This window comes from Pezoporus flaviventris, unplaced genomic scaffold, assembly GCF_033815535.1.
Source record: "Pezoporus flaviventris isolate CSIRO_AGI_PZ_B2104156 unplaced genomic scaffold, CSIRO_AGI_Pfla_v1 ptg000002l, whole genome shotgun sequence".
Classification (NCBI taxonomy): domain Eukaryota; kingdom Metazoa; phylum Chordata; class Aves; order Psittaciformes; family Psittacidae; genus Pezoporus; species Pezoporus flaviventris.
Genome location: NW_026892550.1, coordinates 46,951,945 through 46,969,261, shown reverse-complemented (window position 1 = coordinate 46,969,261; position 17,317 = coordinate 46,951,945). Strand labels below are relative to the sequence as shown.

Below are 17,317 nucleotides of genomic sequence, written 5' to 3'. Positions count from 1 at the left end.
CACTTTCAATAATCTAACTTCCTTTAAGATTTTTAAGTTATCTGGATTCAGATATAATTTTTTTTTAACATAGCAATGAGCTGAGGACTCCTTCCAATGTATTTCTGAAACTATAAAATGAAATCCCCTGAATGCCTGCTAAGCTTGACAGAAAACTGTAAGATGTCATTGTGAATGAAATATACCAAAGGTAAAGAGCCAAAACGAAAGATAAACTATTTGTCTTTAAGTTTGTCTGTTAAAGACGAACTCTGGATGCTGCAAGTTAAATCATCATGGCTGATGATATTGGAGGCTTACTAATGACTAGGCCATTAAGTTTAACACGGGTCGGAGCAATCCCAGGCAAAGCTACAGGTTGGGCAGAGGAGAGATTCAGAGCAGTCCTGTAGAGAAGGACTTGGGGGTGTTGGTTGATGAGAAAATGAACATGAGCCGGCTTCAGTGTGCTCTCACAGCCCAGAAAGCCAACCATATCCTGGGCTGCATCAAAAGGAGTGTGACCAGCAGGTCAAAGGAGGTGATCCTGCCCCTCTACTCTGTTCTTGTGAGACCTCACCTGGAGTATTGTGTGCAGTTCTGGTGTCCTCAACATAAAAAGGACATAGAACTGTTGGAACAAGTCCAGAGAAGGGCCACAAGGATGATCAGGGGACTGGAGCACCTCCCGTATGAAGATAGGCTGAGGAAGTTGGGGCTGTTCAGCCTGGAGAAGAGAAGCTGCGTGGAGACCACATAGCAGCTTTCCAGTATTTGAAGGGAGCCTGTAAGGATGCTGGAGAGGGACTCTTCATTAGGGGCTGTAGTGATAAGAAAAGGGGTAGCGGGTTAAAACTTAAACAGGGGAAGTTTAGATTTGGTATAAGGAAGAAGTTCTTTACTGTAAGGGTGGTGAGGCACTGGAATGGGTTGCCCAGGGACGTTGTGAATGCTCCATCCCTGGTGGTGCTCAAGGCCAGGTTGGACAGAGCCTTGGGTGACATGGTTTAGTGTGAGGTGTCTCTGCCCATGGCAGGGGGGTTGGAACTAGATGATCTTAAGGTCCTTTCCAACCCTAACTATTCTATGATTCTATGTTAATGAAATGTAAGGATTGAGAAGGCCGTAATGAAATACGGGCTAAATTCTCTCACACTAAAACTTTTGTCAAATTTAAAGACAGCATAGGTCCAGTATCAGAGCAAACTAGCTTCTGTGCAAATACAGATGGCAGAATGTGATTCTATGAAAATAATAACCATGTTCCAACAAAATTTGCAGATAACACTAAAAAAATTGGAGGTGGGATGCAGTATTTCTACAGATCATGTTGTGTACATGTCAGTGCCAATGAACTCTAAAATCATTCTCCCAAATGCTGTCCATATACATTTTCTGAACTCTAAGCCTGATGCTGATAAACATGGCAAAGCTTGGTGAGTTACATGGATGCTGTACACTGAGCTGACAGTGACATGGCAGCCTGGCAAGCTCATCCCATCTCCCTGGGCTAAATCCCTTTCAGTAATGGTGTGGCAAAAACATCCACAAGTGGACACCTTGCTGTGCACTGAAAATCCCAGAGCACTCAGGATTAAACAGGAGGAAACACAAGTTTATAAAACAATTTTATTAGACAAATTATTTAGACAAATTATACACAGAAAGCTCTGCCACTTGTAACTGAGGCCTCCAAAAAGTGTTTTGTGTATCTGTATAATAGGCAACACATCAAAATAGGCCTATTTTAAATATAGTACATGGTTAACAGTTTGTTTTTTTAATAGCTAAAATCACTGCAACATCTGGTATGTCCCTACGTAGCTTCTTGGAAAGAAATTATCTTTTTTTTTTTTTACTTTTTTATTATTATTATTTTACTCAGAAATGTGGATGAGTTCATGAATGTTACAAGGGGGAAGCAAGTTGTGCATGCTTTTAGACACTTGCTACCCTGGAAACAAAATGGCCTTTTGCATGATAAGAATTTGTTCTGCCTTACACAGTAGACAATATTTGAAGATTTAGTACAAAAAACAGTGACAGTACAAGATGCTCCCCCAGAACAGAATTAGCATCAAAATAGAATAGATCTGAAGAATATACCTTTTAATTTATCCTAAAGCAAATCACATAGGCTGATTCCTATTAATTCTAGCCAAAGAATGAGTTAGGTTAAAATAAGTGTATGGTTGCATTAAAAACCAAACCAAACCAAAAAAAAAAGCTCACAGGATAAACTGCTTGCTTTCTACTTAACTGCATTTTTAGTTTTAAGGATTACAAATTGAAAGCTCTTCCTACGTTTCTAACAGGTAACAGTGTTACTTTAAAAAGCTGGTGCCAAAGTGGGCACTGGTTTTGCTCTCACTGCTGTTCTTTCTCTTGTTCTATACAGTTGGCACTAATGTAAAAAATACGTAGCTCCTCTACATCTAACTTAACATACAAAGGGTTAAAATGAGCGCCTGTTCATATGTTTTTTTTTCCTTAGAACAATATGTGATTATAATTAAGGCCACATCCGTACTTCTTGAGGGCTTTTTTTCTCTCCACTAACATCATTATTGTATTGATCAACTGTACTGATCTGGAAAATAATTTATTAACCTTTGATCTATGTTTAAACTTCTCTAGAGCTATATTAGTTGTTCATGAACATGGTATACCTAAGAGAGAGTTCCACTTGTCTAATTAATTAAAAGTATCAAGGTTAGCCTTATAGAATGCTCAATAGCCAATGCAAAACCTAACCGAAGGAGTTACATCTAGGTACAAATGTTAAATTGCCCCAGATGTTCTAATAAAAAAGTATAAAATATGCTTTGTTGGCAAATGATGCAAGTCAGAATAACGTTAAAGCAACCTGTCTTTTCTAAATGAAAAGACCCCCTGCACTGTACATCTTTCTTGTATACAACACATTTTTACTAAAGCTTTATTAAATGAATCGCAATAGCAACGGCTGCCATTTTTTAGCTATATATACATGTATATATATATACATACCTGTGTGTATATATGTATATATATATGTATGAGATACTAATTTATTTAACATAAGAGAGGCTTCTGCCATATGATACAGTTTACTGTACATAAGAAAAACTTTTAACACTGTACAATCACATAAAGGTCATATGCACTGTTGCAGTGCAAAAGTAGATTTAACTGTAGTCTTTACTGGCATAGTAATGGCTTTTTGTAATCCTACAAAATTGCATTCTGGTATTATGGGGTCTGAATGGTCTTTTAACTTGTTTTGTTTTATTTTTTTTTCTTTTTTTTTTTCCTTTTTTTAAAATTTTTTGATTTTTTTAAACTGCAGGGTTTGCCTTTGGTCCACAGTTAAAAGGACACACAGCAGTGGAGCTCTGACTGGATGCAGCAGAATACATGGAAAGGACTTCAGTTATTGCAATTATAGTAAGAAAAGGCGGTGGGGGAGGAGGAGCGAATGCCCTTCTGTAAAGTAATCCTCAGGGTTTTTCTATGCACAAATTGCTCCATGTTTCCTATATTTAAAGTATATGAAAAGCGTGAAGTAACCAAAACCTAATGCGGCGATAAACCACAGAATAAGTGGTTCAAGTAGTAAAGAGAATAAGGGGAGATAGAGGAGACCAGACTGAGAAAGCAGAGAAGAGGAGGAGGAAGAGTTGTTACTAATAATCCTCATTCTCAAACAAAATTAAAAAAATTCCCAAAACAAAACCCCAAACAGAAAACAACTCCCAAACAAATTAAAGAAAAAAAAACTCAAAACAAACAAAAAAAAAAAAGGAAAAGAAAAAAGGTTACATCCATGTTAGTCCCATGATATTACAGCTGCTCCTTGCAAAGGGAGTCCTAAAAAAGAAACGGTGAAGAAACTTGGTCTGATGCTCAGATGGAGGTGCCTCGGTCTGGGTCACTACCGATATTCAGCCCCAGGGTAGGAGTTGGTTGGTAAGGGATAGATGACATTGTTTTGATGGGGCTTCTGAAAAAGCCACCGTTGGGTGCTCTGTGCCTGAAAGGGCCAGTTCGGTGCTCGGGCACGCTGCCGAAGGAGAAACCCGAAGCGGCTTTAGCAGACAGCGTGCGGCTCAGAGTCTGGATCTGTTCTGGTATGAAGGTGGTTGTGGTGATGTGAGTGTTTCTGAAGTCACTGATTTGCTCCAGTGCCTGACGTGTGGGTAAAGTGTCAATGTCCAGCGGGGTCAAGTCAATCGACGAGGTGGAGAACTGTTTATGGGGACTGTCGTCGTCTGTGCAGAGGCTGTTCACTCGCCTGTGGAGGTGCTCCAGGTCGATCTCCTTGTCATCCTGGGGAATAAGAAAAACAAGAAGCACCACTCACCATTGCCATTTGTGCTGGGCTGAAGCTTCACAGTGCAATCAGAAATGCTCAGGAAGCACAACACACAATTAACTACAACTGGCTCTTGGCTGATGGCATCTCTGAGTGTCACCAGCAAACACCCCCACTGCCTGAAGCTGTGTGGGCTAAGCCAAACTTATACCACAGCTGCCTTCAAACTCTGAATCCCAACAACAAGACTCCATGTGCTACTGCTGGGTTTCTGTCAGGAAAAGCCAGGCTTGGAGCTAGAGCTTGGACTGGACTAGCAACAGCTGAGTAACAGTAAACTTTCTGCCATGAAAGCAAAGCATGATCTCGAATGTCAGGGATGATGCCAGTTCTTCAACTTGGCAATGAGGACTAAATTTGGATGTCAACATGGGAGGCTCCGAGGGATGAGGTTGCTGTCTTTACCATCCTCTCAGGGCTTATGGAAAGGCTAAAGACATCTCATGTTGCTTTTTGCCTTTATAATATAAATTGTGGTGTAGAAAAGCTGAACTTACAGACAAAAAAACAAGCACTATATTGACTCATTGACATCACACAGAAAGAAGTACACCAGGCAATTTTTAACTAAGGTGCCAACAGAGAGATTAATTCTCCCCTTACCTATAAAGAAGCAATTCCATTGATTCTAATGGAATTACGCTCTTGGGGGTGAGAAGGCAACCTGGGGTATTTATTTTATCACCCCTCCTCTTACCTCTGTCCCCTTTCCTTCTTAAATCTCTCCTCCCAGAGAACTCAATTAAACAGGTTTGGTTGTTATAATTGAGAATTTAAAAGCGTGGAAGTTAAGAAAGAGGAGAAAGTCCTGGGTGACATAGTAAATCACCTGCACTGCACATACATATTTCCACTGAACTGCAAAGCTTAATTCAAAGTGGCATTAAGTGTACACAAGCAGGGGTATTCCCTCAGTCTAGTCAGTGCAGCTAATTCAGAACAAAAATCAATTTCAACTAACCTTAAAATTTACCTTAATCTCTGTGAAATCTACTGGCTCTTCCAGGCCACTAGAAATATCTCACACTCTAGGACCTCACAGAGGATAATTAGGCAGCCGATAGATGTGCACTGATGACTTCCAGCCTTGATTACTGCAATTCACTGACTGGCTTGATCCAGAGCTCCCTGAATCAATGGCAGAACTCCTAGAATAATGTAAGGGCTTGAGATCCCTCCTTTGTTTAGGAATGAAGACAAGTACTCTGAAAGAGTCCACACCTAGAACAAACTGCAGGAGTTCATCTACTTAGCAATATGGATCACTGAATATTTGCACTGGTACCACACCAAACACAGAGTCTGACTGGAAGGAGACTGACAGGCCAGCTCTGCTCTGGGATTTTATCTTCTGAGAGTAGGGCAGGCTGACAAACTAAGGGAAGAGGGGCAGGGAATGGGGCATCAGGGATCTTCCAGGGACTGGATGATCACTGACCATGGAGGCTTTGGTTTGAGCTCCTCATGGGAAGGAAAAAATGCAGTGCTCATTTCTTGGACTTAGCTTTCTGTCTATAGTTTATTCATATGTGGACATAGACATGGATGCACATAACAACTACACAGGTGACATCAAAACCAAACGCATTCACCAAACGCTCTCTCTTAAAAACTTTGGAGCTGCATACAAATGCAGGAGAACTGAGGCCACATCAGAAGATAAAGAAATATACAGAGGCTCTCTCCAACACGTGGAAGTCATGACTATGTCTTTGAGGTACAGTCCTAAATATTTTTCCTTTTTAAAAAATTTCATAAATATCTTTGTGGTTTCTTGTTGTTGTTTTATTTGGTTTTAATTTTGGAAGAGAAAAATAAAGAAACAGTTTCTAATTTAAAATGCCAATCATGAAAAGATTGGATTTTCATCACTTCTGAGCCTCTATAAGTTACTCAAAATATTCATCTTTCTTTTACAGACATGCATTTGGGGCTAGGGTCAGACCAGTGAAAATATATAAGCGGTGATATTCTCCCATGCTTAGCCCACAACCCGATCTCCACCCAACTGATACACCAAAATGAGACCCACTCACAGTAAGATTGTGCATATCTCCATAATATGATCTTTCCTCTTCTCTCTCGTCTGATCAGTAGTGAAATATTCAGCAGTTTTCACATTTAAATTATCATCAGGCTTCAGAGTCAACATCCCATTGAGATTACTGGGGCGGTTGATACTTCTCTCAGAGCTACTGTTTAAGGCTGTCTGCAGACTCAGGCAGACATCACTGAATGGGTTACTTCTGGTACGCGACCGAAATGTTATCTTCGCAACCATAAGACAATTTGTTTCAGTATAAATGCTTGCATTCTGGAGCACAAGTTGGCAGCCACCAGGAAAAAGGGTTGGCTTGCGGACCACAAACTGGCCCAATCTGACCCCCGATTCTGGACTAGTGGCCTGGAAGAGCCAATGGATTTCATGGAAGCTAAAATGAATTTTAAGAAAGTTAGTTAAGATGTATTTCTTTGCTGAATGACCCCCACATCTTAGATAGTGGGGACATTCAGCACACACATCCACGTTAAACTCAGTTTTGAGCCAAGCTTTTCAATTTAGTGTTGAGATGCAATTTTAAATGCTAAGCTAATGACCATTTAACAAAGATCAAGGAGGCCAAATTATACCATTTGTGGAAAGTATACACCTGAATTTCTCTGCATTTGAAAATCAAACCAGGAAATTTTACGTACAATATCCATGTTGTTTTTTTTCTTTTCCTTTGTTACTCATTTTTGTTTTGCACCAGATAAATATGAAGAAGTTCTGAAAGTTTGGGTACAGAGCAATCAAGTATATTTTAGTTTTTAAAATAATTAACCAGTTGAAACTTTATGACTTTCATTCCTGAGAAACCAAATTTAAACACTAGAAATTTTCTTTTCTTTCTGTTTTTTAATTTTTCTTTTAATAATAGTCTGGTCCAGATCTTGAATAAAAAAAAAAAAAGCTTGGGAATTAAGACAGGCAAGAAAAGTTTAAACATTCTAACATCTAACATCAGCAGTGCCAATGCTGTCTAATAAGGTAGTGTAATTAATCCTGCCTGATTACACAGCATTAGGTTAAGCAGGAATAAACACAATGGAGAAACTGCAGAGAAGGTGAGACCACTGCACACAAATTAACAGCAATACCCCACAAGCTATATGGATAGAAAAGATGTAATTGCTAGTGCTATATTAAAGCTCAGTTTTAGGTTCAGCTTTGGGCATGGCTGCCAAGTACTTTTTTGTAACTTTTTTCCAACATCTTCCTAGTATTTTGTAGAACTAAAGACTTAATTGTGAAGCTAAAACTTTGTTGTAAGACTTCAGTAAGGCTCAGATGGCTGGTAAAGGGACAAGTAGATTGCCACGGGAAGGAAAGCATTACACGTGCAGGTGTAGAAGCAAACTCATCTCTGGTGTAAAATAACATATCTCCCCGTGGCCTTTGTCCAAGGTTTCCTGAAACAAGTCTGTAGTAGATTTCAGAGATAAGTTTGGCCTGAATGTGGAAAATCTAATGTGCTCTTGCTTCCCTGGACTTCAGATGAAATAACAAGAGCTGAAGTTCACGGAAGCCTCAAGAGGTTAACATTTCTGAAATGGGGACAAGCTTATTTAAGAAGCTGATTAAAGGGCTAAACTTTGCAAGTCTATTTTGAAAGACTCAGCCACTGAGCTTAGGGGATATATTTTTCAAGGAGAAGCTAAGAAACCTTTGAACTTTCTGGTGAGAGTTAGCTTTCACCAGTGGGAATAATGAATGAAACAATGATGTATTAATAATGTGCTATTCTGCAAGTAACAGTTGCGTTTTACTCAGAATAGTTGCATATTTATACATCATCAACATACAATTTTTTTTTCATTCAAGTTTTTCTTAGAATAGGTAGAGATTTTGAGGAACAACATTTACCTTAAAAAATCAGGAAGCTAAGGAAATATCTCTGAATTTGATTCCCCACCCTCTCTAATACTATAATGTCAAGGCAGCAATCTTTAGGGTGCATGAAAACTCCCCAGGAGAAATGGAGGGTCTAATACCTCTTTTGATGGAACCCGGGAGCCTTTCCTTTTATTCCACCATGTTTCCAACATTGCAATGAAACAGGATAGGACAATCCCAGCAGCGAGGATGCAGAAAACACCTGCAAAACTTTTTATGTCCAGGGCACCTCCTTTCTGTTTGGTATCCACAGATGAGTAAAGATCACATTGACTATTCTTCGGCCACCATTTATGCTTCAGTATGTCCATGTCGCCATTCTGCTGCAGCTCCAAAATCCTTGAGGAGAAAGCACAGAGTCAGGGGTTACAGTGGGGCAGCGGAGGTAGCACTTGAGAGTGCAAAGATGTAATCCAGCGGCTCATAACCTTTCCTTATGTCTTGGAAATCCAAGCAGCTGATGAATCCAGACAGACTGATTTAGCTGGAAAAGAAAGCTTGAATATTGGGCAGCCTGTAAAATGGAGCATATGGGCATCTATGCTCCACTCAAGATACAGGAAAGCACAAATAAGTTTCTCTTTCCTTCTTTTAGGACCTTTGATAAAAATGCTTTACTTACTTAATATACCATATTTTCTTTACTGGTTTTCACTACAGACTATGCCAATTGATTTTTGACTGCATTAGATATTTAACAATATGCTTTTTGGATTTTAATGACTGCATAAGAGATATTTTAATTAAAAAAAAAAGGAAAATACAGTTCAGATGTATGACAGGACAATGCGGGTAGAGTGGTCGTACAACACTGGCACAGGCTACCCAGAGAGGTGGTGGACCTCCATGGGAGCTCAGAACCAAGGTATATTTACATCTGTATTTGATGTTGCTAAATGCTGTGCCTTGTGACACAATATTCTGTATTGTCTCTTGTTTATATATGGATCCTGTAATTATAACATCTTTGTCTAGCATTGAAAAACTTCCTGATGATTTCTTTCCTGAAATATCAAAACTCATTGAACATGCTGAAATTGTATTAATGCTTTAACAATGATTGACAAAATATTCATGTTCTTAAGTGTGATCATTATCTGGATTTAATAAAAGGATTCTTGGGTCCAACCATTGCCATAAGTCAGCTTTCTATTGCTGCTAGACAACTGGATGGTTCTCAAGCAACTCCTCATGCCAACCTTAGTGACTGTTACGATCCTCAGGAAGATTGGAAATCCTTATTTGCAAAGATTCAAGAGTCTGTTTCCACTGTTGATGCAAATTTTCCCATATCCGGTAGAGCAGCTATTCTTTCTGCTGAATTATTTAAGATTCAAAAAGACAATACACAAACTGCAAAACAATTGCTACGGTGGCATGTTAATGCATTAACTTGGGTCAAATCAGTAGTGGCAGAATATATTGCAAAACTACAAATGTGGCTGTTAGCTCCGGCAGCCTATAGAGGAAAAGGTGCCCCAACCATTGAAGGATCACTAGAAGCATTAGGGTGGCACCTGCAAGTGGAACAGGTCCTTCTAGACCTAGAAGAGAGGCTCACTTTTCAAAAGAGATTTCCAAAAATCTCTTTGCAAAATTTCTCTTTCCAAAAGAGATTTTGGAAAGGACATGGCATTCTTTCCACAGGAAAACTGGGAGAAGTCCACCACGAGTCTAGCTTCCTCAGTATTTTGAGGGCTGTCTCCATCCCTGGAGACATTCAAGGCCAGGCTGGGTGTAGTTCTGAGAAACCTGATCTAGTTCAAGAGGTCCCAGCATATTGCAAGGGGGTTGGGCTAGAAGGTCCCTTGCAACCCAAACTATTCTATGATTCTACCTTCTCTACTGATCTTTCTCAGATTGCCTACTTGCTGCTTTGGAGAGAGAGCAGAACCGTGACAACTTAAAATAATTTTGCTCAATAGGAGTATGTGACCTGCTGGTAAGTAATTTTCATAGGAAGGTTCTTTGCTGCAGAACTCACTCATTGCACCTACATACCCAGTGACTGCCAAAGATTTACTGGGAAGCTTGAAAGGTTTGTGTACTTAGCTAGACTTCCTGTGGGATGAACAGCTTGAGAAATGAGAATTTTGTTTGGAGGAAGATCTTCGTATTTAGTTTGTTTATCCCCAAACATCCAGCAATGACTAGAGCAGCAGCTGGGTGCCTCTGGTTAACCAAATAAAAATTTCAGTGATTGCACTTAAAAACATTAAAACAAAGGGAGTGTTTTCCTTCATGTAATAAATTTGTTTTTCATTTCAGTGTTGGAAGACAAACAATTACTTGTGCAATTGTTTGACACAGCATGCAAAAAATCAAGTGCACACAAAGCAGCAGAGATCAGGGATGTTGCTACCACAGACTTTACTGCATTGAAGGGGGAAGAAAAGCTGTTCCATTGACTCAGGGCTACCATAAGAGCTCAGTGCAGTGGTCTACCTCAACCGCAGAAAAATACTGTAGCAAGAAAGGGACTTTGAATGCACCTGGGAAGCACAGGGCAACTGCTCTATACAGAGGTCATTCAATGTCTAATAGGACTTGACCAGGTAGCGTCAATGAAGCCACTAAATTTTCTATGGCACATCCTGTGCTGGTTTTGGCTGGGGAAAGGTTAATTTTCTTCATAGTAGCTGGTATGAGGCCATCTTTTGGATTTGTGCCAGCAACTGTTGATAACACAGAGATAGTTTAGTTATTGCTGAGCAGTGCTGTGTAATACCTTATGTTAGTAAGCATGTCACTGAAGGTCCAGCTCTGAAGAATGGCAAACAAGGTCAGAGTTGCCTGGGCTATATTTCAAATTATTCCAAACCCAATGCCAACTTAGGGAAGCCCCATTCCAAAGCTTCCTGAGGAGGCAAGGATAAGTCAAGGACAGGGGGACTCTATTCTGTTGCAAGAAACAGAATAGCTAGACTTCCATGTTCAGAGGAGCTTTGGAGGCACAGGGACCATCCACAGGATTCTTGTCATTGCTGCCTACTGGGAGTGTGTGGAGAAGCCAGAGTCAGACCCAGTGATAAGAAGAGATGTAACTGGGATAAACTGGAACATGAGCAAGTCTGACTATATGAAAGGAAAATGAAAGAGGTCAAACACTGGAACAGAGAATTTGTAGCATCTCTATCTTGGCAGTATTCAAAAGCCCACTGTGTAAGGCCCAGAACAAACTGATGTAACTAGACCTGGTTTGAGCAAAGGGCTGGGCTGGAGACCTCCAGAGGCCCTTTTCTATCATAACTACTCCTCTGCAGCTGCAAACACAGTCCATATGCTTCTCTCTGTGATGGCATACAGTGCTTACAGACATAACCCACCATAATTCTGGTTCTTGCTGCCCTAGCATCCTGCAGTAGGACTTATGTAAGTATTTTGGCTCAAACATTATAGCCTGTCAGGTTAGCAGGTGCAGCAGATAGCCAGCATAAACAGAATTCTCTTGTATAAATTCTTGTGGAATAATAGAAGATGAATTTTAGATGCCCAATCCAAACATTTGGCATATGTGTTTTTATATTTAGGAATTACTGTACTATCTAACCAAGTCAGTAACAGAACAACATTGCTGGGTTTATTTCTTCCAGCAGCAGATCTAATCCCTGAGCAGGGCTATTTTCTCTCTTTTATTCAGGCAGTAGTAGAATGAGCCATCCAAATGATTGCTCCATTCTCATTAATTAAATGATTCTTCACTTGTCAGTATAATTCCTGATTACACAAGACATCTTTTTAACAATTGGCATTTACATAAAGACACTGAACTTTGGCTTGTTCCTTAGCAGAGATTTATTCCTAATTGTACTCCTGCTAATTATCGGCAATCTTCTTTACGGATGTGACATATAAGTTCAATTATTTAAAGGAAAACATAAAAAAGAAGCAGAAACCAGAGACAGTAATTGTATAAACTCATGGAAAAGCTTGAGGAATGGAAAGCTCAGAATGAAGCCTTGTAAAACTGAAAACAGATGTTGAGAGATAAAATACATATCAAAAGAAATTATAAGAGCATGAATATATAACTATATTAACTTCAGAGAGCAGAAAGGAGATCCTCCTTCTGTTAGACTTTTAGTACTAACACTTTGTTTCTAAATTTACCTGTTCATGGAACCAAAAGAATAGTTAACATATTAAGAAGATCTAACACTATCAACATGTTTCTAGTTATAAAACTTCCTATTTTTTTAGCACACTTTCACAAATTAAAATCGTACTTTTATTGAAATTCCATGAAAAACAACATGATGAAGGGAGGCTTCTCGCAAGCACACAGGCACTGCTATACTCGGGTGCTGCAGGAGCTTCCCACACGATGGCACTCTTTCCATAAGAATGCGTGTTTTTGCTGCAGTTCCCGGTGGGTGCCCTCACGCACTCTAATCAGATACCTGTTGGGCGGCAGACACTACAATCAGTTCGGTATTTGATTTTCAAATTTAATAAATGACTAAAATAATAATGCATTAACTAACTGCTCTGAATGATAATGATGTGATAAATGCTATACTTCCAGCAAGTGCCTCTTCTCACAGGTCCCTGATTTTTACAACTGAACTTTTTCTCGACAACCTTAGCTGGTTTGAGCCTGCTGTATTGGCTGTATTGCAACACATAAGCCAGTAGTAAGAGTGGTGGAAAGTAGTAAGTAGGGTGCTTGAGTTCCTGTTGTTCTGAAATACCAGTCTTGAAAAAGCATACAAAAGAAGCCTATATATTGAAATGATCTGATTTGTGTGAAAAAAACATGACCTTTAAAACTTGCTTATGGATAGAGTGCAGGTCTTAATATATTTTTCTCTGGCAGGAAAACAGAGAAAAATGTTACAATAACATTTTTCAAGGCAATGATGTGAAGTTACTGAGCTGCACAAAAGAAAACGTCTGCATGCACTTTAACTAATTTGGCCCTTAATTCACAGTGCCAAGTGATGTCTAGTGGATCTAAGCATAGAAAACTAAACCGCCTGTGGTTTCCAAATCTGCCAGTCACGTGAACAAATCCTACTGAATCGATGTGAAAAGGGCTGGATTTGGTTACTATGTACTTTGCTGCTGGCAGTGAACTGCAATTACTCCTGCAAAACACCCATAGATAAAAAAAACCAACAACTTACTATGATGTTCGAGGCCAGGCTGCATGCGGCCTTGAGCAAACTGGTCTAGTGGGAAGTGTCCCTGCCCATGGCAGGGGGGTTGGAACTAGATTATTTTAAGGTCTCTTCCAACCCAAACCAGTCTGTGTTTCTATGATACCAAGCTGTCACAAATGCTACAAACCTGAGACATCTCTGACAACACTGTATTTTGATCTTGTTTTAGTTTTTCTGAGTAGCGAGCCAGAGACATGACAGGCCATTTAGAATGAGATCAAAAATGCTAATACATGGTCTCTGAAATGCCAACAGTTGCTCAATATTGGTTTCCTGCACCAGGAACACGTTATGCAGAGGGTTAGCTTCACCATCGGCACTGACGAAGGAAGAGGAGATGATAAAATGCTACTCTGTTTCTAGTCTCCAGGATCAGGTTGCTGCAGAGAGGAGATGTGTAGAGCCATGCAATGAATGCCCTGTTGAAAGGGGAAGAAAAAGTAAGCAAGGAAGTAAATAAAAAGCCATTTGTGTACCTCAGTGTGCTGTGCACTGGGGGCTAGAGCCAAGGCCCTGGTTTGGTTGCTGGCTTCTGGGTAGCTTGCACAGGTCACATTTGAGAGTGCTCAGTGCCTGCGGGTAGGGTCAGCCACTTGAAAGAGCTCAGGTAACTTCTCCAGTAGCTAGCCATGAGTCAAATTCCTTGGGCAAAACCTGCACACTGGAGCCTTTCTAACAAAAATCTGATATGAAGTCTTCAGAGAATTTGTTTTGCCTCTCATAAACCAAGATGAAACTAAGCTGATTTATGACCATCCTTCAGTTATCAAAGCAGACAGGTAGGAACCCACAAGGAAGAGTTGTTTGGTTTCTTTTGTTTCAGTGAAGTGACTGCCCAAATCTTTCTTTTTTCGAGGAGTGGAATAGGAGTGATGCCAACTCCTATTTCATCTCCCTGAGCAGTCTTTAGCTTTTGGAAAGCAGGCCTACTTCCTATGCTGCAGAGCAGCTTTTGCAGGTGCCACCAGATTTAGTGGTGGAGAGGGATGGCCACTGCCCAGCCCAGCTTGGTGCCTCCTGCTTGGGGAAGAGGAAAACACGAAATAAGGATGGAGGCAAACAGGAGGCTCTTGGTGATCCCTGTCACCTCCTTCCCCATCTGCAGCACTTCATTGTCTGATGAGTTTTCATTATTTTGATCTTATCCTTGGGGACTTGTGGGAGACACATGTTGATGCTAACCCCAGTGCCAACAAATACTGTCATTCTCCAGCTGCCCAACAAATCACATTTGCGTCATATTGCAGCCATGGACTGTTATGAAGCTGCTGAGCAGAGTGAAGGATATATCTGTGTTCACCAACAGGAGGCAAATATTCCTGTGTGATTTTGTCTTGCTCAAACAGACATAATAAAGAGATAGGGAATGGTTGGAAATAAAACTCGGAAGTGTTGAAAGAGCTGGTGGGAAGGTGGTCATTCAGAATGAGCTGCTTGCCCAGCACCAGCTGCACTACCCAGTTAGCTATCCCTAAACCTAAGCCTAAAATTAAAAGGGACACCAGATCATTGAAAAGTAGAGCCCAGAGGTGAAGGAGGCATGAAGAGGTTTAGGACAGAAGTAGCTGTCCCAAGATGAAAGAAAGAGGGAAGCAGTGCCTACTCCTGAGCAGACTGAGGCAATGCTTGCAAGTGAGCAAAGCACCCGGGGTTAGATCATTGCTATTCCAGTTCTTCCTTCGACTACCAGTCTTGGTATCTGTAAACAGAATTGCTGGTTTTGAAGAGACTGTTTTCTGTGTGATTTTCTTTTCTTTCTTTTTTTTTTTTTAAGCCAGTGTTTTAATGAGCTGCCAATCATGGGCTCCATGAGAGGAAATTTTTCATGCCAGCCAAACACAGCCTGGGCTGCCAGATTAGACAAAGTTGTGCTCCCTCTCCACCCATTCCCACCACTTAACCCAGCAAAAGAGTGCCCTTGGGTCCAGCTGTGAAGCCTGTTTTCTGGCAGGGACTCCAAGCAGATTTAAATCCAACTAACTTGTGCCCCATGAGGGTAGGCAGGTGGTCACCTTCTGATCTGCCCTTCAGGAGTGCTCGGCATCACACTGCTGTTGCCAGGAAGTCAGTGCACAGAAACAAGGATAAGCATCTCACCTTCTAGATATGAGAGAAGAAGCAGTAGTAAACCAGACCTGCTGTTCAGCATTATGGATTTGCATATGAAACAATATGAAAAGAGAGAAAGTAGCAGACCACCTGTTTTGCTCAGCAAAGAACCATCAGCTTCAGAAGTTGCAGCACTCGTCACTTGGATCCCACAAATCAGTACCACTTTGTTCAAATTAGTGAACTACTTAGATCTGTTAAACTTACATGGACACTCTCAAATACAGAAGGCCAAATTTAAATGAAATAGCATCTGCAGTAATAAAAAATGAGATAGTAACTATATTTATCATACAACTGTGGTGGAACTTTATAAGGACAGCTCTGCAATAGCTCTATTCAAGCAAGCCGCATAGTTTTGCTGAATACTAACAATTCAGAAACCTAGATGAAAGCAGAAATCAAATTATTCAAGATTTTCAGTTGAATTTTAATTTTAATATAGAAAAAGTTGAGGTGAGCTTAACTGGCATTTCACTACGCAGATCTTCCCTGCACAGGAGAAAGCGGCGATAAGAGTAGTAGTACACATTTATAAATCCTGAGTGACAAGAGAACATCTACAGACAGTTACATAAATATCACGAGTTCATTAGGCTCAGTGCTGTTATGGTAAACACCAAATTAATTCATTATGGTGACTCATGGTACACTGCCAGCCTTATTAAAATGAATAAATGTACTTTCAAGGTGTATTGGTTCCTGTGCACTACCCATATTCTAGTCCTCTTTTAGAAAATTACTTGAAAAATGACAGTTACTAAGCTTTATAAAAAAACCAGTACTTCATGGCCATGTGAATGTCTGGGTCCTGATTTTCCTCTTGCTTTATTACCATATACCAAAAGCACATAAAGGCAGGGAAAGCTCTTGGAGTCTGTAGAAAAACAAAGCAACTGGGGCAGCTCTTTACCTCTACTCCTTGGTTTGCACCCCAAAAGGCTGTCTGGCTAACTGCCATACTTCCATTGGATCCACGCTGACATTGGATCTGAGATCCAAAGATCAACTGTGGTGTTGCACGTGATAATGGAGACAGTGCTTCTTCCTAAAACCACACTTTCTTCAAACACCCCCCTACATTAATTCTTGTGCAACACCAGAGGCAGTCCTAAATGACATTTTGACCATATGAGGGGACAGTATGATTACATACATACAACTTCAGGTCCCAAGTTGCACATAAGCAAATCAATATTTCTTTTCAGAGCTGAAATAATTGTCAATTTCACACAGAATTGGGAAACGTCAGTGTGAGTTTCATTAACTTACAGACAGTAGAGACTAACACAGGGCACACTTGGGAACCCAGCCTTTCTGGTGAGGCTGTGACAGAAGTGACATTTTCCTGCATCGGGACAGAATACCCAGATTAGGCAAAAATAGAAAGCTTGGAAAGTGCCTTTTCAGTCAGCACTTCTTACACATCTCCTCCCCAAAACCTCACCCGACCAAACATGTGCTCCAGTGTCACTTGCAGCTGCCCCCTGCCTGAGAAGCCCTGTGGTAACAAGCCACAGAAAGAACTGCTGTCCTGCTTAGTGGGGGAAAGCAAACAATTGAAAAAAGTACTTTAGTTTGATTTTGTGATTGTTTTTTTCAAAAGCGAAATGCAAACAGGTAAGTTCTTTGGGTCAATTACTATTTAACCTAGTTAAGTCGCAGATTTTTCTGAGCATAAAGTGCTAAGTTAAACAATGAAGTTTCCATTAAGAAAACACCAAAATGAAATATTAAAGTGTTTGTCTTTTCAGGAAAAAGATATTTTTAAGAAAA

At 40.3% G+C, this 17,317-nt stretch overlaps 1 protein-coding gene across 2 annotated transcripts in view; it reads right to left on the bottom strand.

Moving 5' to 3' along the window:
* Positions 1–1,594: 1,594 nt before the first annotated feature.
* GRID2 (glutamate ionotropic receptor delta type subunit 2) overlaps positions 1,595–17,317 on the bottom strand; it is a 729,516-nt gene continuing 713,793 nt past the window's right edge. Inside the window, exons 15-18 of one of the 2 annotated variants that reach the window (XR_009747555.1) lie at positions 8,369–8,609; positions 6,370–6,765; positions 5,307–5,564; positions 4,156–4,287 (exon numbers count right to left, since the gene is read on the bottom strand). Coding sequence is in view for 1 of the 2 variants with exons in the window: in XM_061477352.1 (XP_061333336.1) it covers positions 3,865–4,287; positions 8,369–8,609 (664 nt within the window). In the remaining variant the exon portion in view is untranslated. Of the gene's footprint in view, positions 4,288–5,306; positions 5,565–6,369; positions 6,766–8,368; positions 8,610–17,317 lie in introns of both variants that reach the window. The other variant, XM_061477352.1, reaches the window with a different exon arrangement.